At 37.1% G+C, this 26,274-nt stretch overlaps 1 protein-coding gene across 4 annotated transcripts in view; it reads right to left on the minus strand.

Moving 5' to 3' along the window:
• LOC149829414 (uncharacterized) overlaps positions 1-26,274 on the minus strand; it is a 49,193-nt gene that overhangs the window by 12,247 nt on the left and 10,672 nt on the right. For 3 of the 4 annotated variants that reach the window (XR_016433702.1, XM_090015926.1, XM_090015925.1), the window contains exons 2-5: positions 20,181-20,279; positions 19,646-20,037; positions 8,137-8,200; positions 7,986-8,039 (exon numbers count right to left, since the gene is read on the minus strand). Coding sequence is in view for 3 of the 4 variants with exons in the window: in XM_090015926.1 (XP_089872052.1) it covers positions 7,986-8,039; positions 8,137-8,200; positions 19,646-20,037; positions 20,181-20,279 (609 nt within the window). In the remaining variant the exon portion in view is untranslated. The remainder of the gene's footprint in view (positions 1-7,985; positions 8,040-8,136; positions 8,201-19,645; positions 20,038-20,180; positions 20,280-26,274) is intronic. The other variant, XM_090015927.1, reaches the window with a different exon arrangement.

Consider the following 26,274-nt stretch of genomic DNA (forward strand, 5'->3'; position numbering starts at 1 on the left):
AACAAGTTCAGTTGGGTTCTTACAGGTTTTGCAAAAAAAAATGGTTCTTCTAAATGGCTCGACAGAAAAATCTAAAATTTTCATGGATTGATCTAGATACGTCCGAGAAGGTCTGGTTAAAATTTGAGGGTCTAACTCCACGGGGTTTGGGTTTCATGAGGTCGGAAATAGAAAACTGGAAATCAGGACAGGACTGGGTTTCAGGGTTGGCAGGGTCCGAAAAATAGGTTGGTTATCCTAATTGGATCAGAGTTTGGGGCTGATTTTTGGCAGAGAGGCTAAGGACACGTAGAGGGAGTTGTGGTTCAAATTTGAGTACCAAACTCGTTCTGGTTAGGGAATTATGTCTGTTCAAAGTCGGTCCAGATTCTGCATTTATCATCAGGCTGAAACTGAACCTTAACTAGGTTCACACGGTTTGGGAGAGTTCTTAGATGGGTTGGGGCTAAGGACAACGGCTAGGACCACTTACTGGACTTAGGTAGGCTTGCTGGGATTGGTCTACGAAGGTTGACATGGCTGGGATGGTACTGCATGGAACGCACGACTGCACCCAGTAAACTTTTGAGTCCATTAAACGAGCTGGCTGGGGTTGGTCGTCTTGTGATAAATAGACCTACTAAGGATCAGTCACCACACTTGAGTAAGCTCTAGACCTCACTGGAAAGGTAGACAAGTCAAGGGGAGGGACTCGCAACAAGGTCAAAGAAGGGGCCCAATTGAACGAAGGCCTAGGGGCCAAGGGAAGATAAGAGAGGGTCACGCCCAAAGAGAGAGAGAGAGACGAATTTGAGAAAGGGAGCTTCAGCTCATTTCATATATTTTTTCATATTGTGCTTACAAAATGGAGCCTCTATTTACAGGCTCAAGGGGGGCTCATAAAGCCATCACTCTTTACAAGATCTCATAAAAGCAATTCAAAAATTCTAAGTCTTTTTCAAAAATAGGTAAAACCTTCGTTGGCTTAGAGGTAACACCTAAGAGGCCTCATAACAACCTTGCACGGCCATCTAGGCACCTCTCAAGGGAAGGTCGACACCTTGGTGGGCTCCACCAAGGCCAACCGGCTCCTCCATGGATCTGGGTCCAGCATTGCCGATCCGCTCTGCTCCATGCTCTGATCCGCCCAGGGTTGATTTGGGTTGGTTCTCTTCTTTCTCTGGTTCATCCAATGTCGACACCGATCCAGTTTCGAATGGGTCTATATCATCCCCTCCCTCTTGAAAATTGCCTAGTCCACTAGGCAAGAAACCTGAATATTGATTCCGAAGAGTATATTCGAACTCCCAAGTTGATTTCCATTCATTGCTCCATTCAACTAAGTGCTTCTTAATCATCCTATCGTTGACCCGCAAATTTTGGGTTTTAAGAATTTGAATTGGGGTCTTGGGGCTGACGACTTCTGGAATAGCCGTGCTCCATGCAGGATGGTCACCATGATATGCCTTCAACTTTGACACATGGAATACGGGGTGGACTTGAGCGGTAGAAGGTAATCGGAGTTTGTAAGTCGTTGGTCCGATATGCTCAATCACTTGGTATGGCCCATGGTAACGTGCAGAAAGTTTGTGGTTGCTCCCCTCAATTTCAGCTTGCCCCTTGGATCTTTGCTTAAGCCATACCCATTCACCCGGTTGAAACTCTCGTTCTTTCTTATTTTTGTCATAAATTTGCTTCATCTGATTTTGTGCCATTGCCAAATTTTCCTTCAATTTCCGCAAGACTACATCTCTTTGTCTCAATTGCCGATCAACCTCGATGGACTTCGCCATCAAAGGCCAAGGTTTGGGGTAGAGTTTGTCCATCATACAGGGCTTCATAAGGGGTCATCCTAATGGAAGAATGGTAAGAGGTGTTGTAGAACCATTCGGCCCAAGGAAGGTAGTCGGTTCAGGTTTTGGGTTTCTCTTGTATGAAGCATCAGAGGTAGGTTTCAATGGTTTGATTAACTACCTCGGTTTGGCCATTAGTTTATGGGTGATAGGTTGTGCTAAATTTTATTTTGGTCTCTAATAGGTTGAAGTACTCTTTCCAGAAGTGATTGGTGAAAAGGGAGTCTCAATTGCACACTAAGGATTTTGGCATCTCATAGAGCTTACTAATATTTTCATAGAAGGTTTTGACTACGGTTTGGGTGGAATACTTTCAAGGTAGGGTTAAGAAGTGGAAAAACTTGGTCAACCTATCAACGACTACGTAGATGACTTTTTTTCGGTTAGAAAGGGGTAAGGCCTCTATGAAGTTCATCAATATATCGGACCATGCTCTATCGAGAATGGGTAACTGCAAGTATCCTACCGGTTTAGTTGCTTCATACTTATTGGCTTGGCATACACGACACTCCCGAATAAACTTTATCACTTGCTCCTTCATCTTGGGCCAATAGAACTCGCCCTTGATGTGTTGTTGGGTTTTATAGGCATCTTCATTACCACCCATAGGAGATGAGTGGTAGTGATGTAAGAGATTTGGTATGATCTCCGCATCGCTAGGGAGCAAGAACCACTCTTTGTAGAAGACAAAGTCTCCTTTCAGTTGGTGATGTGGCCGGCTACTTGGATCCTCCTTGAGAGCCTTCTTAATCTTTTGAATTGGCTCGCTCCCATGTTTCACCCTAAATGCTTCCCCCCACATTTTGCAAGTCACAACTAGAAGAATTGAGTCTTGCTTTATAAAGTTTGAGAGCTTCTTCTAACTCCTCTCCTACACTTCTATTAGGTGCATGACCCTTAAGGCAAACCCTTTCTCTCACGAGTTTGAAGCACATTTTCATTTGACTAAAATTTCATTGGACCTTGCCCAAGGACTATGTGCGCCCCTTTCATGGGCAGCACAGAGAGGTCCACCATGAATTTGGATCCTTGGAGATCCAATTCCACCTCTATGCAAATATATGAATACTTGAGGTGGCTTCCGTCTCCAACCATGACATCGAACATTGGTTAATTCATGGTCGGGCAGCCCATGGTTGGCACAAGATCTTCCCTTACAAAATTATGGGTTGATCCCGTGTCGATCAGCACCTCAACACTTGTTCCAACGCTCCCTAACTCGCAAGGAGATTGGGATGGATACCCCAACCAAGGCATGGTATGAGATCCCAAGGCCTTGCTCAGTTTCCTCTTCTGAATCACTCGATTCTTCTTCTCATTTGTTTTCACACACCAAAAACATTTTAAGGGCCTTGCACTTGTGACCCGGTGTCCACTTCTCATCACGGTTATAGCAGAGGCCCTTGCTCCTACGATCTGCCATTTGGGCCTTGGAAAATAGTTCAGATATTGAAACCCGATTTGGATTTGGGTCCAACCTCTTTGCCCGATTTTTTATTATTGTACCCATCGAGGGGTCGATTGGGCCTCTTCACTTGAGCTGATTTCTTCAAATAGTTTTCGATCACCCGTCTTGACATAATATTGTTCGAGGGTTTGCGGGTCTAAGGCCATTAATTCAACCCATATTTCATCTTAAAGTCCTCCCACAAAAGCATCTATCAAAGCGGACTCAAACCAATCACCACACAGGATGCAAAGATCCTTAAAATCTGATTTTATATTCCCAGACCAACCCCTTTTGTATAAGGTTGATCTCTACATTGTCATTAACGTAGGAAGATGGTCAAAATCGTTTGAGTACTTCCCACTCAAATTCATGCCAACGATACCAACAAATAGCCTCACCATCAAGGTGAGCTACCGCGTACCCTGGTCTATTTTCCACTAATATGCCTTGGGTTAAAAAGTATTGCTTGGATTTATACAACCATTCGTAAGGCTCCTTTCCCGAAAAGGTGGGGAATGGAATTTTGATTGGCCTCAGAAGAGAAACTCTGGAAGAGTTGCGTGTCTCGATCCGCCTTGTTGTTCCTCCTAGTATCGTCCAAGAATATAACCTTGCACATCGTCCTCCTCCTGATCGTTGTGCTCCTCTTCAAGGGCTCTGCCACCATCATCCGTAAATTGGTTTGCTAGTAAAAGTGCACGGATTTGTTGCAATTGTTCTTAAATGGCTTTCATATTGGTTTTGAGAGTGGTTGCCCTCATTTTGAAAGCGTCTATTCTAGTGAGGGTTTCTTCGGTAAGCTTTTGGATGAACTCGAGGTTCATCTTTGGAGGGTTATTATTACCCTTGTTAGGAAGCATGAGGGTAAACCAGGTTTGCTTTGATACCATCTTGAAACGTTTCGAGCCCACGAGGTTCGAAATAGATCCAAAAGTAATTTTGGATAGATCCAAACAGGGTAAACAGAAAACAGGTTAAGTTGAGTTTTGATAGTTTTTACTAAAAAAAATGGTTCTCCTAAATGCCTGGGCACAAAAATCCCAAATCTTGGAGACTTCTCCATTCCTTTTCATGAGATAAATTGTGACTTCATGCGCAAGATTCAAAAGAAAGAAATTGCAGAGGCTTTGAAGAAAATGAAATCAAGAAGGGCAGTTGGCCCAGATGGTATACCTATCGAGGCTTGAAAATGCTTAGGAGAGAAAGGTTTAGAATAGTTGACAAATCTTTTTAACAAGATTTGACGGACAAATAAGATGCCTAATGAGTGGAGGAAGAGTACTTTGGTGCCTCTATATAAGAATAAGGGTGATATATAAGATTGCACAAACTATCGTGGTATAAAACTCATGAGTCATACTATAAAACTTTGAGAGAGGGTCATTGAGTCTAGGTTGAGGAAGATTGTCATGATATCGGAGAATCAATTTGGTTTTATGCCTGAAAGATCAACTATGGAAGCTATACATCTTCTTAGACAACTTATTGAGAGATATAGAGAGAGGAACAAAGATTTACATATGGTTTTTGTTGATTTGGAGAAGGCATACGATAGAGTACCTAGGGACGTTCTCTGGTGGACAATGATAAAGAAAGGTGTTTCTCTCAAGTACATTAGTATAATTAAAGATATGTATGAAGGAGTAGTAACCAATGTCCGCACTTTTGGAGGGGTGACAACCAATTTTCCTATAACGGTTGGGTTACATCAAGGATCTGCTTTAAGCCATTTCCTATTTGCTACAGTGATGGATGAGCTTACGAGATCAATTCAAGAAAATGTGTCGTGGTGTATGTTGTTTACTGATGATATTTTTTGATTGATGAGTCTAGAGATGGGGTTAATGCTAAATTAGAATTATGGAGACAGACATTAGAAGCAAGAGGTTTTAAGTTGAGTAAGAGTAAGACTGAATATATGGAATGTCGGTTTAGTAAGCAATGAAGTAGTGATGGGAGTGTAGTGAAGCTTGGTGAGAAAGAAATATCGGTGGATGATTGTTTCAAATATTTGGGATCTATCATTCAAAAGTATGGAGAAATTGATGGAGATGTAAATCATAGGATAAAGGTTGGGTGGATGAAATGGAAAACTGCAACTGGAGTGTTGTGCGATCGTAGAATGTCATTGCGATTGAAGGGAAAGTTTTATAGGACGACTATTAGGCCCGCTTTACTATATGGTATGGAATGTTGGGCTGCCAAGAGACATCATATTCAAAAAATGAGTGTAGCTGAGATGTGTATGCTTAGATGGATATGTGGAAATACAATAAAAGATAAGATTCGAAACAAGGAGATACGTAAGAAGGTAGGTGTTGCACCCATTGAAAATAAGATGAGAGAGAATCATTTACAGTGGTTTGGACATATTCGGCGAAGGCCTAATGATGCTCCAGTTAGAAGGATGGAGAAATGGGAAAATATATTAGTTAAAAGAGGTCGGGGTAGGCCTAGGAAGACTTGGATGGAGATGATAGGAAAGGATATGAATGCTTTGAACCTCACCGAGGACATGGCATTGGATAGAAATGATTGGAGGAGAAGGATTCATATGGAAGACCCAAAATGAATTTCTTTTTTGGTTCATATCGCCGACCCCAATTATTTTGGGATGAAGGCGTAGTTGTTGTTGTTGTTGTTTGTTATTATCAGGTGAAACTGTTTCGCACATGCTTACACCATGTTTTGTGTCAGCTAAGTGATGCTTTAACCTATAGATGTCTCTTATAGTATGTTTATAACAGTAATTGCAAATTACGTGTCCTACGAGTTTGAGATCTTTAGTGGGATTTGAAAATTTAACTCCATGATCACATCCTACATCTTTTCTCATTGTTCAACTACAAAAATATATATAACAAAATATATATTAACACAAAAAATTAGAATCATATTCAAGAAGAATCAATATATATAAATTGAAAACTAATGGAAACACAAACACATGAAGTCAGTGAGAACTAGAAAATTATTAGTTTAAATTTTTTTTATTTAGGAACCAATTTGAATTACTTGCCACTAAAAGGAGAATCTAGAAAAAACGAACAATGTATTCAATGTGAATGATAACAGATTACGAGCAAATCTAAGTAAATGGGAAAAGATTCAATATAAATGATAACAAATCATGGGCTGACTTGCAAAGATTCAATGTGAATGGTACAGATCATGGGCAAAGCGAAGTAAACCCTACCAGATTACACATGTAGTAAGCATTGAAGTTGCAACTCTGACCTCAATGAATGTGAATACATAAGGTCAATTCAAATATAAACAAATTTTATGAAATAAAAGACAGTTACAATGCAACCCTGGAAGAATTTTTTTCGAGGGGCCTGTCGGCGTTGTGTTGGGATGTTGCAAGTTTGAACCCCAAATGGTTTCAGTAATTTATAGAACAATCAAGTCATACTTATAAGATCCATTACAACAGTTAAAAATAGAATAAGATAAAAAAAGACCATGACCATATGCAACAGTCACTAAGTACATTACAAAAGACAGACAAACTCTCTTGAAAGAATGTAATTATAATAAAAATAAAAAGAATAATACCTATGATAAGAAAAAAATGGCTAAAATACCTCTATACGACTGCAATATGTAAAATAAATACAATTTAATTCGTAAAGAAATCTACAAGCTGGCATTTTCAGAAACTGTACATTGTACAGTAAAGAGATAATACCTTGTGTGAGAGACTGGAGAGATTGAAGAGAGGGAGGTAGGGGGTCGGGTTACCTGGGGTCTGGCAAAGGCTATCGGCGTCGCGGCTGCTTTCGGCGAGAAGGAGGCCGAGAAGGGAGAGACTGTGAGAGACGAGACGAGAGAACGAGGGAGAGACGAGAGAGAGAGGGAGAGGCTGAGAGAGAGGGGGAGAGACAGAGATGAGAGAGGGGCAATAGATAAATTAGGGCCCCCGAACCTCATTAGGGTCGGGGGTAACGTTTTTATTTTGGTCAACCAGCAACATGAGGCGTGCGTGCCTCACCCTGAGGAGTGCCTCGCCTCGAGGCGTATGCCTCAAAGCGTATGAGGCGTACGCCTCCATGGTTTTACGTTTTATGCATGCGCCTCAAGGCACAAAGGCCCTCACCTTGAGGCGAGGCACGCTTTTTGCGCCTTGAGGCATGTTTTTAATAACACTGCGACAAACACACCTCACCTTGTATTTATTATAGCACCACTATATTTGCTCTATTTTTTTCGCATAAACAGCAATCACTATTGGTCTATAGAAATCTCAGTCCCATAACACATGCATACACGCACATAAAACCTTTCTCATCACACAAACCTCTTTGGAATGTAGTATTCCTTGGCCCAATGGTTGATACAGTACAACCTTGGAAACCATGCTTGAGGAGTACTACTGAAAGCACCACTTTAAGGCCAAGGACTGTATTAGTGACTATAGCATTCATGTAGATATTTATGACTCGTAATAATAGATGGTAGATGACCTCAATTCGGAGGGATAAGATTTGGTGTGGATCCCCCAAAAATTCAAGCACTTCAACCATAGATGAAAATCTGTCTCTTCAGGCCAGAGGGATGCAAGTCTAGGATCGTCATATCTCAAATCCAAACCCTTGCAGTTGAGATGCAAGGCATTCAAACAGACCAGATAAGTTTCCAATTGTAATGGAAGAAAGACAATCTTACAGGCCATAGATAAGAAAGATTAGAAATAAATATACCTCTCTTTGTAGCTCATTTTGCCTTTGAACAGCTACTTCCAACTCCTCCTCCACCTAATATGGCAGTTTCCAAAAAAGTTGAATACAAATGCAATTTCATCATCAAATAGATTAACCTAAAGAGTAATCGCAAATCACTTGTTGCTTTTACCAGGTTATGAAATTCATTGCTAGACTTTGAAAGCTCTCTAGTTTGCCGGTCAACAAAATCAGAACTGCTTGCATAGTCCAAGAAAAGAAGTTAATAATGCATCTTTCTTCAGCCAGTAACTTATTGTGACTATGAAGTAGCCAAGATCACAGAAACAACAAGAGACAAGTAAATTTAGCTGCAACACTCATCTAATACTATATCCAATACAAATGCTAATATCCCATGCACAGTAGCAAACCCATATGATTAACCATTAAGGAATAAATGAGTGGATAAAGATGCATTTTTACTATTTCCATCTCATTTGGCCTACATTTGAAAGATGACTAATTAGTAGAGAGAAGCCCTTCACGTAGGAAATAGCCATATCATAGTTCCAAAATAATAAACTTTCTCGTAAATCATTTTCGGAAACTCCCATTCTATATTGACATCGCTAGTAACCAATTTTGACATATCATGGCTTTATCATTTGAACCAACATCCACATGATGTTATATATGAGAAACTAGGTCCCGGTTACTGACTCCTATCTTTGTAACTCAGCAGCATTTTTACATTTCAATATTACCAATTAAGTTGATTCTTTAAGATCCATTCTTTAACACTGATGGAGCTTAATTTGTTCAATGTTTCAGCATGCATCTTAAAGAATCAGCGTTATTGATAATATTTATTGTATAAATGCTGTTGAGTTCCAAGACAGGAGTTCATCATTGTGGCCTAGTGTGTCATACAAAACATCACGAAGGAGCTTATGAGAGAGGGGAGGGTTGCCCATAGGGAAGGGAAACATTGAAGGAGTTTACGATTTTCCCAACAATCAAGACATTCTCTCAGCTTCCACAATCATTGAGATAGGGGTAAATGTAGACAAAGGAAGACACGAGCATTTAACAACCTCTTCTTTGGATGTAAAGCAACTAGAATAATGAAATCATTCTCCAACCCACTGTTGTAAAAAGCTCGCTTTGAGGTGTAAAAAGCTATGTCACATGGGTGCGGGTGCGGAGGTGCGGCACTTTCAAAAAACATGGGTGCGGGGGTGCGGCAAATATATATATATATATATATATATATATATATATATATATATATATATATATATATATATATATATATATATATATATATATATATATATATATATATAAAGTCCAAAAGTTGGACATAAATGACCCTGGATGCGTTGACTGCACCTAGGGTCAGGTTGACCGCATTGGGTGCGGGTGCGGGTCCTAGTTGAAGAATCCCTGTGACATAGGTAAAAAGTGTGCCTCGAAGCGAGGGACAAGCATGTATGCCTCGAGGGGCACATAGAAAATGCAATAAGAGCTAAGGTGTGTGGCTCATGTGATTTGAGGTGCGCTTTTGCCTCGAGGCGCGCCTCAAACATGAGGCGCACACCACACACTCACATGGTCAAATGGGGTCAAAGGCCCCATTTGACCTTTTTAAGTCATTACTCATTAGAAAAACAAAGAGACATGAAATGGAATGTGGTTCCGATTGAGTAGGGCAAACCCATCTTCCCCTTTTTCCTCCTCCACCTCCCTTCAACGAGCGGAAACCTTCCGGCGACCTAGCGGCATCCTTTCAGCAACCTTCCGGCACTTCACATGGCACTCTCTCTCCACCTTCTCTTTTGGTTTTTTCCTTCTTTCAGTTTTTTTTTCTTCTTCTTCTCTGTTCCTTCTTCTTTCAGTTTTTTTCCTTCTTTTCTTTATTTATTTTTTTTTTTTGAGAGAAAACTTCTTTTCTTTATTTCATTCTTCTTCTTCCTCGATTTTTTTCCATCTTTTTTTCGTTCTTCTTATTCTTTTCTTATTTTTCTTTTTGTTTTATTTTCGTTTTTAATCTTTCTTCTTTTTCTTCTTCTCTATTTCTATCATCATCTTTCTTTTTCCTTTTTTTTCCTTTTCTTCTTTTTCTTCTTCTATGTTCCTTCTTCTTCTTTCGTTCCCTCTATTCTTCTTTTCCTTGTTTCTTTTTTTGACAGAAAACTTCTTTTCTTTATTTCATTCTTCTTCTTCAGTTTTTTTCCATCTCCTTTCTTTCTTGTTCTTTTTTTTTTCCTTCCTCTTTTTTTTCATTTTTAATCTTTCCTTCTTATTTTTCTTCTTCTATGCTTTTGTCATCTTTCTTCTTCCTTTTTTACTTTTCTTTTTTTTCTTCTTATTTGTTCCTTCTTTCAGTTTTTCCTTCTTCTTTCGTGCCCTCTGTTCTTCTTTTCTTTATTTCATTCTTCTCTTCCTCAGTTTTTTTTTTTCATCTTCTCTTTCTTTCTTTCTTTCTTCTTCTTTTCTTTTTTTCCCTTTTTTTTTCTTTTCGTTTTTAATTTTTTTTTTTTCTGTTCCTGTTATCTAGTTGTTGATATTTTATTAGTTTTTACTTCACAATTCACACATTTATTTCTTTATGTTGTATTTATATTAATTGTCTTGTTTCTTCGTTAAATAATCACATCTTCTTTGTTGGATCAGTTAAATTATTGCATTGTAGTTGTTGCTTGAAAATCGTTTTATAATCTAGTTTAGATTCTTCACTTAATATCCAATTATTTATTAATAGTACATAAATGATGCATCTTTAATTTTGTTTTTTTATTTGGTTAATTTTTTTATATTTTTTGTGAAGCTTACCTTGCTTCATGAACGGGTCTTATGCCTCCCTACGCCTCAACGCTATTCACAACATTGCTCCAACCAAAGAAATCGAGTTTGAAGTGAATGGACTGCTTATTGATCATTGAAGAATGAACAGAAGGCAGAGTGTTATGCAATTAAACTTTGATTTAATGCATTTGAAGTCCAATGCTTAAATATTTTCACCCAAATGAGTCGGAGGCATTTTATCTGTCCACAGGTTTCTCACCATTCATGTATATTCTTCAGTATTTTTGAAATATCATGAGAATATTGTTAAAATGTTGTCTCTCTCTTTATATATATATATATATATATATATATATATATCAAACCCAATAATGGTATTTATGTAATTCCACAGCTTTTACGCATATTCTCACTTGAGAATATGATTGTACATTTTTTTTCTTTTGTTGTATTTTTTTCTCTTTTGTCTTTTTTATTTTTTCTTTTTTGTTTGATGTGACATGGGGGCTCTCAATGCACATGTTGGAGCCCCGCTCCAACATGTGTATTGGAGCCCCCCCACCCCACCATTGCTCCATTCTCTTATAAATAGGGGTGATCCCCTTTAGGTTTCTCTATGATTTTGTAAAGCCCCTCTTGGGACCCAATATATTGAAGTTGATATTTTTTATGCTCTTGTGCATTTGTATTCGTGCCTTTGTGCACTTGTGAGAGTTCGCCTTTGTGCCTTTGTGCACACTTCGTGTTTTGAGGATTGTGTTTATACACAAAATCTCTTTTTAGAGAGATTTTCACATGGTATCAAAGTAAGGTCACTTGGAGAAAGAAAGTGGTGCGGTTTTTCACAAATATTGAGTGCCTTGAAAAGTGTGCCTTCAACATTTTTTAAATTGGTGTGAAGACTTCTCTTCATTCAATATTTTAGAAAGGTTTTTCAACAAGACTTATAAGTCTTGTTGTGGTACGCATTTCTTCTTTCATCTTTCCTCTCTAATGGGTGAAAAAGACTCATTTTTCTCTTGGTTTCAAGATAAATGACTCTAATTATCACGTGTGGGATGGAAATATGGAAGCTCACATTAAAGGAATAGGGCTTTGGAGTTACGTTTAAGGCTTGATTCCGGAACCGGAGCCTAAAATCACTTTGGTTGAAAGAGGGAAAATAAAAATTTTTGAGGGAGATGAACGAACCAAGGCTTTTGAAGAATATAGCAAAAAAACATGAGCGGGAAATGAAGAACTTCAAAATCTTGTCATGGATTTTCTCTTCCGTTGAGACAAGAATCAATGTCAATATCATAAAGTTCAAAAAAACATCTCAAGCATGGGAGTATCTTGAAAAGATGTACACCTCTAGGGACTTATCCCATAAGTATTATCTCCAAAAGAAGGTGTTAACTCTCCTCCAAGGAGAAATGACTATAAGGGAGTATTTTGCCGAACTCTCTTCTGTTTGGGATGAGCTTGCTATGCTCGAACCAAAGTGGAGTGGAGAGGCCATAGAACTTCGTCATAAGCAATTAGAAGAAGATCGATTTTTTAATTTTTTGAATGGGCTAAGGCCCGAGTTCGAGCAAATTAGAGCTTCTCTTCTATCCACCACCTCTCCATCTCTAAAAGACGTCATTACAAAGTTAAGTGGAGAGGAAACTCGTATGGGCATTAGCAAGCAAAGTCAAAGTGTTCTTGCAATGCCCACAAATCAAGAAGAATAGGATGGGGTGAATGTTGTTTTTAGGCCCGAAAACAACTTGAGGACATATAAGCCCTCATTTTAAAAATCAAAATCAAGGATCCAATGGAGGACAAGGCGAAAGAAGGGGCTATAGCAAAATTGTGTGTCACTTTTGCAAGGAACCAGGACACATCAAACCGGTTTGTCCCAAATAGAAGAAATTATTGGCCATGGCAACCACATCCCAACCACAAAAGGAAGAAGGTACATCTACTTCCACAAATTGAGCTCTCTCAATCAAATTATGAAAGCTCTTCAACCACTTCTTCGGTGTCGTCGTATCTACTCCTTCCCCTCCAGGTAAAACTTCTTGGCTTCTACACTCGGGTGCTTCATTTCATATGTCTCCAAACATTTCTTCTCTTTCTGAATATTCTAAAAGTTTGTCACCATCTTTTGTTTCAACAGCTGATGGAACTTCTCTTGAAATTAAGGGGATTGAAAACTTTGAAACTCAAAATTTCTTTATTCTCAAAATTAGATTTACACCTAAATTGAATTTGAACTTACTTTCTGTCTCTCAACTCTCGGACCATAGATGTGACATTCAATTTTAATCTAATAAATGTTTAATACAGAATCACTGATCCAGGAAGTTGATTAGGGAAGGCTCTAGGAAGGGAGACTTGTACTATGTAGATTCCCTTCAAATCCCTAAAACCCCTTTTTGTAATGTGGCCCAACATAAAGACATAAACGTTTGGCACAAAAGACTTGGTCATCCCAACATCACCAAGTTATCCTATTTGCATTTTATTAAAAAACTTTGTAAAAGTATTTTCTCTTGTAATGATTGTATTCTTGAAAAAATGAGAAGTATACCTTTTGAACAAAGATCTATGTTTACCACAAAACCTTTTGAAATTGTTCATTCGGATGTTTGGAGACTGACACCTGTCATATCCAAGAGAGGATTTGCCTATTATGTGATTTTTGTGGATGATTATTCTCGATATTGTTGGATATATTTCCTTAAACATAAGCATGAAGTGTTTTCATGTTTTAAAACATATCATATGATAATTAAGAATCAATTTAATAGTAATTTGAAAATATTTAGGACCAATTACGGAGGTGAATATCTTTCTAATGATTTTAAAAAATATCTTGATGACTATGGTATTGTCCATCAAAGATAGTGTCCTAAGACCCCACAACAAAATGGTTTAGCCAAAAGGAAGCATAGGCATATCATTGAAACCACTAGAATCCTTCTTATTTTCCAAAGTATTCCAAAAAAAAATTGAGCCGAAGCGGCTCTTGCTTCAGTTTATCTTATTAATCGTCTTCCATCCAAAAATTTAGATAAAATCTCTCCTTTCGAAACTCTATATGAAAAAGAACCCAATTATAATAGATTGAGAGTTTTTTGTTGTAAGTGCTTTGTCCTTACAGATAAGAATGACAAACTCTCACCAAAAGTCATTCATTGTGCTTTTTTTGGCTACTCCGAAACCCAAAAAGGGTTTCGATGTTATGATACTAAAAATGATAAGCTATATGTCTCAAGGAATGTAACCTTTTTAGAAAATGATAGTGGTTTTGAAAAGAATGAATCTCACTTAGAAAATGTCGATTATTCCTTTCTTTTTGATATGTTATCTAAAGATGATGATTTCTCTAGTGATAATGAATCAACATATAACAATGACAAAGAAGTGGTTGAAATCAACAATAACTCTAACCCTTCTACCTCTCAATAAGAAAATATAACTAGAAATCCAATCACCTATACTCATAGAGATAGACGCACCTTTAGAAGTGCTATTGAACAATATAGTGAACCTAGTGAATCTATCTCCCCACGTGATTCAAACCCTAGAAGATCCGAAAGAACTAGAAGAACTCCCTCTAGATTTGTATCTTTTGATTCTTTCTCTCCTAAATATCGAACTTGCTTAAGTGTCATTCACTCATATTTTGAACCGAAAATTTTTTAAGATGTCAAACGATATGTTGAATGGAGAGAAGCCATGGAAAGTGAACTCAAAGCGCTTAGGAAAGCCAACACTTGGGAATTTCAAACGCTTCCCAGTAGAAAGAAAACTATAGGATGTCGATGGGTGTTCAAAGTCAAAACCAAGAGTGATGGATCTCTTGAGAGATATAAAGCTCGTCTAGTTGCTAAAGGGTATAGTCAAGAATACGGGATTGACTATGAAGAGGCATTTGCTCCAGTAGCTCGTATGGTTATTGTCAGATGTCTCATCGCCATTGCTTCTATTAGAAAATAGAATATTTATCAAATGGATGTCAAAAATGTTTTTCTAAATGGTGATCTTAATGAAGAAGTCTACATGGATGCTCCACCTGGTATGAAAATTCCTAAAAATAAAGTTATTCGTCTTCGTAAGGCTCTTTATGGCTTGAAACAAGCTCCCAAGGCTTGGCACGATAGGTTTAACAATGTAATGATTGAAAATTGTTTCACTTCATGCTATATTGACACTGCATTGTTTGTTAATAAATATGATGCAGGGATTGTTATATTACTATTATATGTTGATGATATGTTAATAACAGGTGATGATGTCAAAGAAATCAAGAACATTAAATCTATTGTGACCTCAAGATTTGAAATGTCAGACTTAGGATTTCTGACATATTTTTGGGGAATTGAGGTTGTCTATTCTCACAGAGGCTATTTTTTGTCTCAAACTAAACTTGCTTGTGAGATTATTGACAGATCAAGAATCACAGATAACAAGATCTGTGAAACTCCTGAAATAGTAGGTTCAAAGAAGAAGATTGATGATGGGATTCTCCTAAAAGATCTCACACCTTACCGACAGCTGGTTGGATCATTAATGTATCTCAGCATTACAAGGCCTGATATTTCTCATGCGGTGCATGTTGCTAGTTAGTTTCAACATGCACCTACTACAGTTCATATAAGTGTCATTCTCTGCATCATCAGATACATAAAGGGTACAGTAAACAAGGGGGCATTTCTATCTTCTTCTGAATTGAATTTAATTTCTTATATTGACTCTGATTGGGGGTCGATCCAAATAATCGTCACTCCACTGGTTTTTGTATTTTTTTAGGAGAATCATTAATTTTTTGGAGATGCAAGAAGCAACAAAAAGTATCGCTTTCATCCACCGAAGCTGATTATAGAGCCATGGCATCTACTACCATGGAGATTGTTTGGATTCGCAGCTTGTTGGAAGATATGAATATTCAAGTTCTAGAGCCCACAAAATTATGTTGTGATAATAAAAGTGCAATCTACATTACCAAAAATCACACATTTCATGAGCGCACGAAGCATATCGAGATGGACTGCCACTATGTTCGTGAAGAATATTTAAGAAGAGCCATTGACCTTCCTTATGTTACATCGGAATATCAACTGGCAGACTTCTTCACCAAGGCATTATACTCTACAAGATTTAACTTCCTTCTTGGCAAACTTTCGGTTGTAACACCGTAAGTTTGAGGGAGGGGTGTTAAAATGTTGTCTCTTATATATATATATATATATATATATATATATATATATATATATATATATATAGAGAGAGAGAGAGAGAGAGAGAGAAAGATGAATATGCATATATAGATCTATATATGTATATGTATCTATCTAAATATATATATATATATATCAAACTCGATAAGGGTATTTATGTAATTTCACAGCTTTTACGGCATATTCTCACTTGAGAATATGATTGTACATTTTTCCTTTTTCTTTTGTTGTATTTTTTTCTCTTGTCTTTTTTATTTTTTCTTTTTGGTTTGATGTGACATGGGGGGGGGCTCTCAATGCATATGTTGGAGCCCCCCTCCATGTTGGAGCCCCCCTCCAGTGGTTAGAATTCTAATCATTGGAGGGGCTCCAACATGTGTATTGGAGCCCCCCCCCCATTGCTCCATTCTATTATAAATAGAGGTATCCCCTTTAGGTTTCTCTATGCTTTGGTAAAGCCCCTCTTGGGACCCAATATATTGAAGTTGATATTTTTTATGCTCTTGTGCATTTGTATCCGTGCCTTTGTGCACTTGTGAGAGTTCTCCTTTGTGCCTTTGTGCACACTTCGTGTTTTGAGCATTGTGTTTATACACAAAATCACTTTTTAGAGAGATTTTCACAAATATCATGAAAGTACCAGAAAGACACCACGGCCCCTTTTTAATCATTTTTCAAAGTACATAAAGATTCTTCTTTTCGTTCCTTTTTTATGTTATTTATACTTTTTCTTTAAATATTGTCCCTTGTCAACATTGCTCGTATTGATATTGCCAATATGACCCTTGTGTAGATCCAATTTCAAAAGCTAGCAGTAACCGTTGAGACGTTCAGCATGGACTATTTACTACTGTGAATCTGTAGTCATAGCCCATAAATTGTAAGGTTCAATTTTCAGTAGAGAAATTGATGAATAACCTGTATTAACCAATATATAATTATGATTCATGCACTAGTCTGGATTATGATATTTGACTTCCTGTTCATGCACAGAAGTATCAAATGATTACATGATAAAACAAAACTACCAACATTATCTATATGCTTTGTTTAGTGCTCAACATGGGCTCGTTCACATGGTTAAGGGGAAGTATGATTGTCTGTTCTCTTCCAGATATCCCACAATTGATTTCCCATGTGGCCAAAGGGGTGAACCTGGGGTCTTATTGTCTAAGCAAGGGGCCATTCCATGTGGGTGTAGAAACCTCCTGAGATGGTCTGACACCATGGACAGGTTCCAATGTCATAAAAGAAAAAGATGTTTAGCAAAAAACAGGTTTTGAGTCACGTGATTGAGATGCATAAGAAGGATATTTCAAGGGCTTTAAAAATCAATGGCCAACACACCAAAATTTTGTGCCTCAAAAAAGATTTGATTTTAATATGAAAAAACACAACCCAAGGTGTGACCCCTAGCAAACAAATCCACAGTGTCGGATTGAGTGAGAGAGGCTGTTGACAGAGTGCACATTAGGTGCTCACTTTAAGTGCTGCACTTACCAATCACCATCTATCTATCTATCTCTATATATATAAAAATAAATGGTGCCGTGACCTTCCAACAAGCTGTATCAACTCAATCTGTCCTCATGAATGCATTCAATATGATCTGATTTGTAGGAATCACACATTGGATGGTGATTTTTTTATATAAGGACTTTTTGAGCTAAAAAAATTTGCACATTGTGATCCATTGATTTCTTTTAAGCTGTCAGAAAACTTAATTACACATCACAATTATTTGAAACATGTTTTCTACTACGCAAACCTTGTGGATAACATTGTAGGGTCTGATCTATCGAAAAAAAAATGCAAAAAATCTACTCATTTGATGTAATGGTGTTGTGACCACACACACACACACACATATGACATACATATATATGGTCTATTGTACCATGCTATCTAGTTAAAAATCATATATGCAAGCTTTGTCTAGTCAATCTGACTCCATAGATGCATTCAGCAAGGTTTGTTTTTGTGGGATTGCATCGTGAATTGCATTATTTCAACTCAAGAATATGTTTTCCTAAGTCATGACATTTTGGTAGATTGTGAACCATTGTTTTTTAAGCCCTTCAAAAAACTACTCACATAACACAATTCAGTGATCCAACACATGTTTCCTGCTAAAAAACATGTAGTTACATCTGTAAGGCTAGATTCAAGAAAAATAAAAAATGATGTAAAAAGCATCGCAGTTTTACTAGATTGTACATACAGATATATATATATATATATATATATAGAGAGAGAGAGAGAGAACAGAGTAATGTCGGATGCGCCCAGCGCATCAATGTTATTTTTTTATATTTTTTGCATTTTGGCGACCTTTAGCGGCGGTCGTGACCGCCGCTAAAGGGTCGTTATTAAAAAAAAATATTTCCGCTGCCGATCTTGCGCGATCAACGGCAGAAACGAATTTGATGACTCTCTCTCTCTCTCTCTCTCTCTCTCTCTCTCTCTCTCTCTCTCTCTCTCTCTCTCTCTCTCTCTCTCTATATATATATATATATATATATATATATATATATATATATACACACACACACAACATGACTTATTTTTCTTCTTGTTGAAGAAGTGACTTGTTCATCCAAAAAAACCTCTTAAGGATCAGAACTAGATTAAAACTTTTTGCATGTAAAATTTAGAACCCACTAGGTCAGGAACTAACCCCAGTTTGAGTACATTGGGAGGTTTTGAACCCAAGTGAAGGTCTGAACCCATATATGATGATATCAGAACCCATTTAGACAAGATTTGGTTATACTAGATGAACTTCAGCCCTCTACTAACCTACTAGAGTAGCCATTATTCCTGATGGCCCAACTCATGTATGCCCCTGAAGCAGGAAGGCATGCAAAAGTTAATCTTTGAAAGGCTTTTGGTTACTTCTTAACATTTAAGGGTCCCATAGGTCAGTGGCCTTGTTCACCGTTTTTTTTCCTTGTTTAAACTATGTAGTAGCTTCATTTTCTAACCTAAAACTAAAGTTATATTCATTTAAGGGTCCCATAGATCAGTGGCCTTGTTCACCCTTTTTTTCCTTGTTTAAATTATGTAGTAGCTTCATTTTCTAATTTAAAACTAAAGTTGTATTCATCAATATGTTAGAAGACAAATTAATACAAGAAAAAAAAAGTTACATTCATCAACAAAAACAACAATGATGAAAATATAGAAACCAAAACTAAGCAAAGATGGAGAAGTTCCCCAAGATGATCAAATTAATTGTCATTTCTTGGCAAAAGAGACAAGTATAAACTAGATAACAACACCATAAATTTGTATGGTGCAGGTGTTCCAAAAATCAAATGCCAAGACCAGAAATAATGCCTAAGAAAAATATTTCATGAGGGCACAATGTGTATGAATAATGCGGCATAAAAATGCATGTTGCTAATTCACTGCTAGATATCGAGACAAAGAATTATTGACTTGCATAAAAGAGTCATGATGACCAAAGAGATTATTCATTGAAACAACACAAACAGAATTCATGTTTTTTAAAACGTGCATTACCATGTCTATGCTGCAATGCACCAGCTTAGGTTCAAGATAGATGTATTCCCTATTTTATTTTATGAAAATCCATCTGTTTTTCTTACACACCATAAACAAAATCTTGTAATTTAATATGATAGTACATAGGAATACAACAAATATTCGGAGTCTTACCCAAATTGATCATTTGATCGTTCCTCCTTACTCTTAAGATTATTTCTCTCATGATCCTTACTCCTTTCAATGCCTCTATCTTGGTTCCAATCTACATCATGATCTCTTTGCCAATCGCGATCATATACCCTGTTACTTTCTTGATCTCTCATTTGATCAGCATCACGGTCCCTCTTATGATCATCACGTCCATGATCACGGTCGTGCACTCGAGATCTATCACTGTTCCCATCCCGATACCGATGTCTGTCATGATCCTGAAAGTGACCTCTATCCCTGTCTCTGTTCCAGTCCATGTCCCTTTCATTTTCTCGGAAACGCTCATGCATATGACTTGACCTTCCACCTCTAGTTCGCACTTCATTAACTCTTACGACTCTACCACCTATGGTCTGGTTCAAAGTTTTTAAACAGCAAAATCACATGAGGAAACAATGAGAGAGAGAGCATTGTATAGCAGTGTACGGCAAATCAAGAAGGAAAAGCTAAAATACAAAATCTATTGCCTTGTAAAAAAACAGTAATGATCGCTCACCCTCCCATTCATATCATTGATTGCATCGACTGCAGATCTTGGATTTGTGAAAGTAACAAAACCATAGCATTTACCACCAATATGATGATCATTTATTATCTGCAGCGAAATAAGACTTGAGTTACTTATTTCCGGAGCCAAAGACAATAATAACTTATGCATTTTATGGCATATACCACAGCATAGATCCTTTCATGTATGAAAAAGTTTCAAATAATATCAAAAGATTTTATTACAAAAGAGAAAAAATAAACAACAATTGGTATCGATAGAAATCAACTTTCAAACTTGAATGACCATTACATGGAAGCTAAATGTGATTCAAACAAATTAGTCCATGAAGGCATGATGGAAAAGTATAAGCCAATGAAACTTCTCAGTGGTTCACTAAACAGCCATACACCAAATCTGAACTATGCATAAGCGTTTAAACTTTAAACTTTAAACTTTAAACTTAATATGATGGTTTTATTCTTGTGGCCTCAAATTAGTACAATCATTCAAGGCATAATAAAGCCCCATAACATTGTCTTTTATTGAAATCAGTTCACAGTAGAAGAACTAAATATGTATGTTGTTAGAATAACGGTAATAACTAATGTATACATAATAATTCAAGATTTCACAAGTTGAACATGCTAAAGCAGTCGTGTGTCCAAGTCATCATCAGGAAAAAGAGATTGCAGTAAATATTCCTATACAGATTCAAAGATCCAATGACATTACCTGCAGAAAACCTAATTCAAACAAGAAACCTAGAGATTTAATTAAATTAATGAGCACTGAAGACATGAAGCCAAAGAACATCTCATGGTCCTCAATTCAATTGGTTGGCAATAGACATAGAACAGGTCACGAAGTGATTGAATAATTGGAATGGCAGCTGCCAATGTAGGAGGGAGGTAAGCTAATGAACATGGTGGCCTATAAGCTGTTGCTTTACTTTGGTGAATGGCTGAACTTCACTAGTAGAGAATGTGATAGATCCTATACTAGAGCTAGCACAATGTGACCAACTTATGGCTTCAAGAAGATACTACGTGCATCAAAGGTACAGTAACCAAACACTAAGACCTATGTCACATGGGTGCGGGTGCGGGGATTCGGCACTTACAAAAAACCCGGGTGCGGGGTTGCGGTAGGGGCAAAAATGTATGTATATATATAAAGGGGGTCGGGGTTCCCCGAGGGTTTTTCTGCTGACAGACAGCTGCTGTCAGCAGCTGACAGACAGCTGCTGTCAGCAGATTTTTTTTAAAAAAAAAAATCGCAGCCCATTTCATAGGCCATTTTAAAAAAAAAATGAACCTAAATGATCCTGGGTGCGGTCAACACACCCAGGATCGGGTTGACCGCACCCGGTGCCGCAGCCGCATCGAGTCGCGTCGACGCGGGTGCGGCACCCTGCTAGCCGAATCCCTGTGACATAGACTAAGACTAATATCACCCTCATAATCCAGCTTGGAGTAGGTTAATGATGCTGGCCAGGTCACTTTGGCCTCTGGTAAACACATTTGCAGTCTTTCTGATATGCCTTGAAACATGCTTTACAGTTCCCGTATTTCCATCTCCAGGTGTGCATATACATCAGGATGCTGGATTGACGGCACAGACTATATCAGATTTCATAAGACCTCATGGATGTTGCAACCAAGGATGGATCCAAAAGCAATGCATCTTCATAGTCATCCAGTCGGCCATTGAGGCCAATAGGCTACTAGTATATTTGTCAAGTAGGTTCTACTTATGATCAGATGAATCTTACTGAAATAGATCCCCTAACAAAGAATGTACCTAAGATCCAAAGGTCTTCATCTTAAAGAAAGCCAGTGTAACCTTGATGTGCTTAATTTTAGTATCAGTTACCACCAGTGTTGTGAAAAGTGTTGAGGCGTAGCGAGGCACTCCACCAAAAACCGAGGCGAGGCGTAAAGCGTAAGCCTCAAAAAAAAAATTGAAAACTTTAAAAAAATTATAAAAAATATCTAAAAATACAAATAAATAAAGAAATGCTATATTGATGAAATAACAACTAATAAGAAATAGAAAATCTCAAATAAGTACTAAAAAATATGAGATTAACATATAAAAGTAACTAAAAACTGATTATATAACTGGAAAATATATGAGATTAACCAAAAAAAGTTAAAATTTACTAAGAAACTAATTACATAACTGAAATAACTGGAAAATATATGAGATTAACCTACAAAAGTTAAAATATATGAGATTATTCTAAAAAATATGAGATTAACATATAAAAGTAACTAAAAAAATGATTACATAACTGGAAAATATATGAGATTAACCAACAAAAGATAAAATATACTAAGAAACCGATTACATAACTGGAAAATATATGAGATTAACCAACAAAAGTTAAAATATATGATATTATTCTAAAAAATATGAGATTAACATATAAAAGTAACTAAAAAACTGATTACACAACTGGAAAATATATGAGATTAACCAAAAAAAGTTAAAATATACTAAGAAACTGATTACATAACTGAAATAACTGAAAATATATAAGATTAACCTACAAAAGTTAAAATATATGAGATTATTCTAAAAAATGTGAGATTAACATATAAAAGTAACTAAAAACTGATTACATAACTGGAAAATATATGAGATTAACCAACAAAAGTTAAAATATACTAAGAAACTGATTACATAACTGAAATAACTGAAAAATATATGAGATTAACCTACAAAAGTTAAAATATATGAGATTATTCTAAAAATATGAGATTAACATATAAAATTAACTAAAAAACTGATTACATAACTGAAAAATATATAAGATAAATCAACAAAAAGTTAAAATATATTAAGAAACTAATTACATGACTGAAATAACTGAAAAATATACAAGATTAACCAACAAAAGTTAAAATATAGTAATATACTAATAAACTTATTACATAACTGAAATAATTGGAAAATATATGAGATTAACCTACAAAAACTTTGTTGATTATGTCTCCGAAATCTTGTTGTAAAAAAAAATAAAAAATTGCGCCTTGAGGCACAGAGGGCCGCGCTTCAAGGCGAGGCGCGCCTTTTGCCCCTCAAGGCGCGTTTTTGATAACACTGTTACCACTGACTTGTATCATCAAGCATATCCATGTAAAGAAGGATGATAGTAAGGCACTTGGATGACATCTAACTAACAAGAACTGATCAATGGCACTATGGCACTATGGGAAACTATAAGGTATTAGCAACAAAAACAAAAGAAACCATTTACTAGACACATTATAAAGGTCCTTTATCCAGAAAGCTTTGGCTGGGGTCATCAAAAGCAAAGCCAAAAACCTGTTTGTACACAATGGAGGAAAGCATTTTCTCACATATTTCTTTAGCATGTGATCTGAACTTCATATTCATGTGCAGGTGAAAGCGAAAATCAGATGGCAGTCATTCAAAATGAATGAGCTGAACTTCTTAGCATAATTGAGACCGTATTCATAGCTGTGACCTTAGCCAATAAGAAAGTATATTCATAATATATAGAACCCTAATTTCAATTCTGAATAATAAACTTAATGGAAAAACTTCTGAACATCCCACAAATGAATTAAATAACTGCTAAAAGTTCTTAACATCAAGCAGCAAGCTTCCTATTTGACCAAAGCTATGCAAAATCAACAAAATAAAAAAGGATAAGTTGGATAACCCAACAAGTTGGGACTTTACCATTGGGTCAGGTCATTTCACACCATATCATTTAGGATAAAGAGGATGAGTTTTAAGAGTATGATTCAAAGTTCTTGCAGACTGGAACTAATGAAGCACCAAACATGAGATAGATCTCCTGATGCAAAGCATTCAGGCCATCCCACACTCTACGGAAAGCAAGAGGAGGATCCGCCGATGATTACGTGATATGAGAAAGCTTACCCAAAAAGATCTGATCCAAATTTGACCCATTTGGGTCCAAACGGATCTTGAGGGCATTTTAGTAATTTCAATTTCATAATTTTCTGAGAGTTCTGGTTTTCACATCTCAGAAATTTTATTCTAACATTTGGTTCCTATTTGTGATTTTCGGAACCTAAAACAATATTGTAATATTTTATTTTATTTATTCTTATTTTTTTTATAGGGGTTGGATCTTATGGATCCGAATAGTTCTAGTATCCAGTAAGCTTTCTTTTGGGTACTTGAGGGTGTAGTGGGTAAATGGGTAGATTTTTCTTTTTTCAGAATCCAATTGAGTATGGATCCCACTTGACAAATGGTTTAATGTGATTGGTTTTGGAGGGAGGTGGCCACTTAAGTGGCCAACCATAGCTAGCCACCTTCCCTCAACCATCTTTGGTCTAGAATGGAGGTACCGCCCAAGGCCACCAGTCCATTCTCCCTTGGTGGCTCCTCGTTGGCCATTAAAGAGAAGAATAGGACAAACAATTTGAAAATGGGCAACTCATTGGCCTCCAGGGGTAGCCTCTTATGCAACTTTTTTCAACAGTATTTTTAAAAGATATTTTTAATAAAAATTTATTAGTGTAAACCGTGCATCAAATTATAAATAACCGGTTCACACTAGTGGTGAAGTCTGGGTCGAACATAAGGAAATGGGTCAAAGTCTTGTACTCCACACAAACACATTCTTTATTGTCTTGGGAATAAACGAATGCACAATTAAACATATTACAAATGTTCGAGCGAAAATAAAAATTATTACAATCCAGAATAAATAATTGGCCTAATGCCCTAATAATAAAGAAATTAAACAAATAGCAAGTCTTTGTCTGCTCGCGAACTCGCTCTCGTTGTCCTCGTTTGTATGGGCATACCTTGGTATGTCCACTGAAGCCCACTCGTAGGGCTTAAACTCAATCAGCCCACGGCACCACCTGCAAAACATAAAACATACAAAAAAACACGAAGACAAGCTAATCTATCTACCCTAGCTACGGTTAGTCCAAGTGAAACAAATACTTGAAATAAACCTAATTATAATGGGTTGCTGCAACTAAATTTAAGAAAATAAATAACTCTCACTGGGACACAACTAGGACACGACCAGGATATGGTTAGGACACGGACACAGTCAGGACACGGCTAGGACACAAACACAGGCACGGTCAGGACACGGCTAGGACACGGACAAGGTCAGGACACGGCTAGGACACGGACAAGGTCAGGACACGGTTAGGACACAGCTTTGCTAAAAAACTGCTTTTATAAAGCACGTGAAACACGGTTTTGGAAAACACCTGAAACTTGATTTTATAGGATCTGCGCAGAACCAGATTTTTATCCTTAAACTCGTGTGAATCTTTTGCAAAATCGCTACCCTAACCTGCTGACTGCTAACTAACACGCTAACCTAATATAAAAGCTTAATGAAGTTAACAATTGGCTCCTAAAACTAATAAAAAAAATCAACACAAACAGGTCTGGCCGACCGTTTGTTCAGCCCTAGCCGGCAGATTGGGTTGGGCCGACTGGCTGCCCCAGTTGCCGGTTTTCAAGAACAGATTGTAATAAAAATAAAAACTGATTTTTTAATGCTAAAATAAATGGAACAATCCATAATCTATATGCAGCAAGAATAAAAGCAAAAATAAATCACTAATCTATATGCACCTAAACTAAAGAAAGGGTAGGAAAGAGTGTACCTTTCGGCATCTCCGAGGAGCTTGGGGAAGAAGAGAGCAGTCTATACTTGTTCACGCACATGGTTGCCTTCCTTCCGAGTTGAAATCCACAAGGTTCGCTATTCTCTCGCTTGCGTGTGGCCTTCTTTGCCGAGCAACGGATGTGAGAGAAGTGTGCATGAGAAAAGAAGATGATGGCTAGGGAGAAAGAAGGGTTCAACCAGTGTCATGGCAGCATAAAAGCTAGAAGAGAGGCTTTGATGGCACCACGATCGAGGTAAGGCCTTGGGTAAGAAGGGGAAAGAGGACGAAGGAGGGGGCGGCAATTCTAATGAGGTACAAGACAGGCTCTCTGTTCTAACTAATGCTTAAATATGTTATTCCAAGGTTAGATGAGAGGTTTTGTAAAATTATTAAAGAGAGGCTTGTTTTTCAAAATTTACAAAACACCTAAGTTTAACAACTATTTTCTAAAACAA

This window comes from Nuphar pumila, chromosome 8, assembly GCF_984573655.1.
Source record: "Nuphar pumila chromosome 8, dmNupPumi1.hap1.1, whole genome shotgun sequence".
Lineage (NCBI taxonomy): Eukaryota > Viridiplantae > Streptophyta > Magnoliopsida > Nymphaeales > Nymphaeaceae > Nuphar > Nuphar pumila.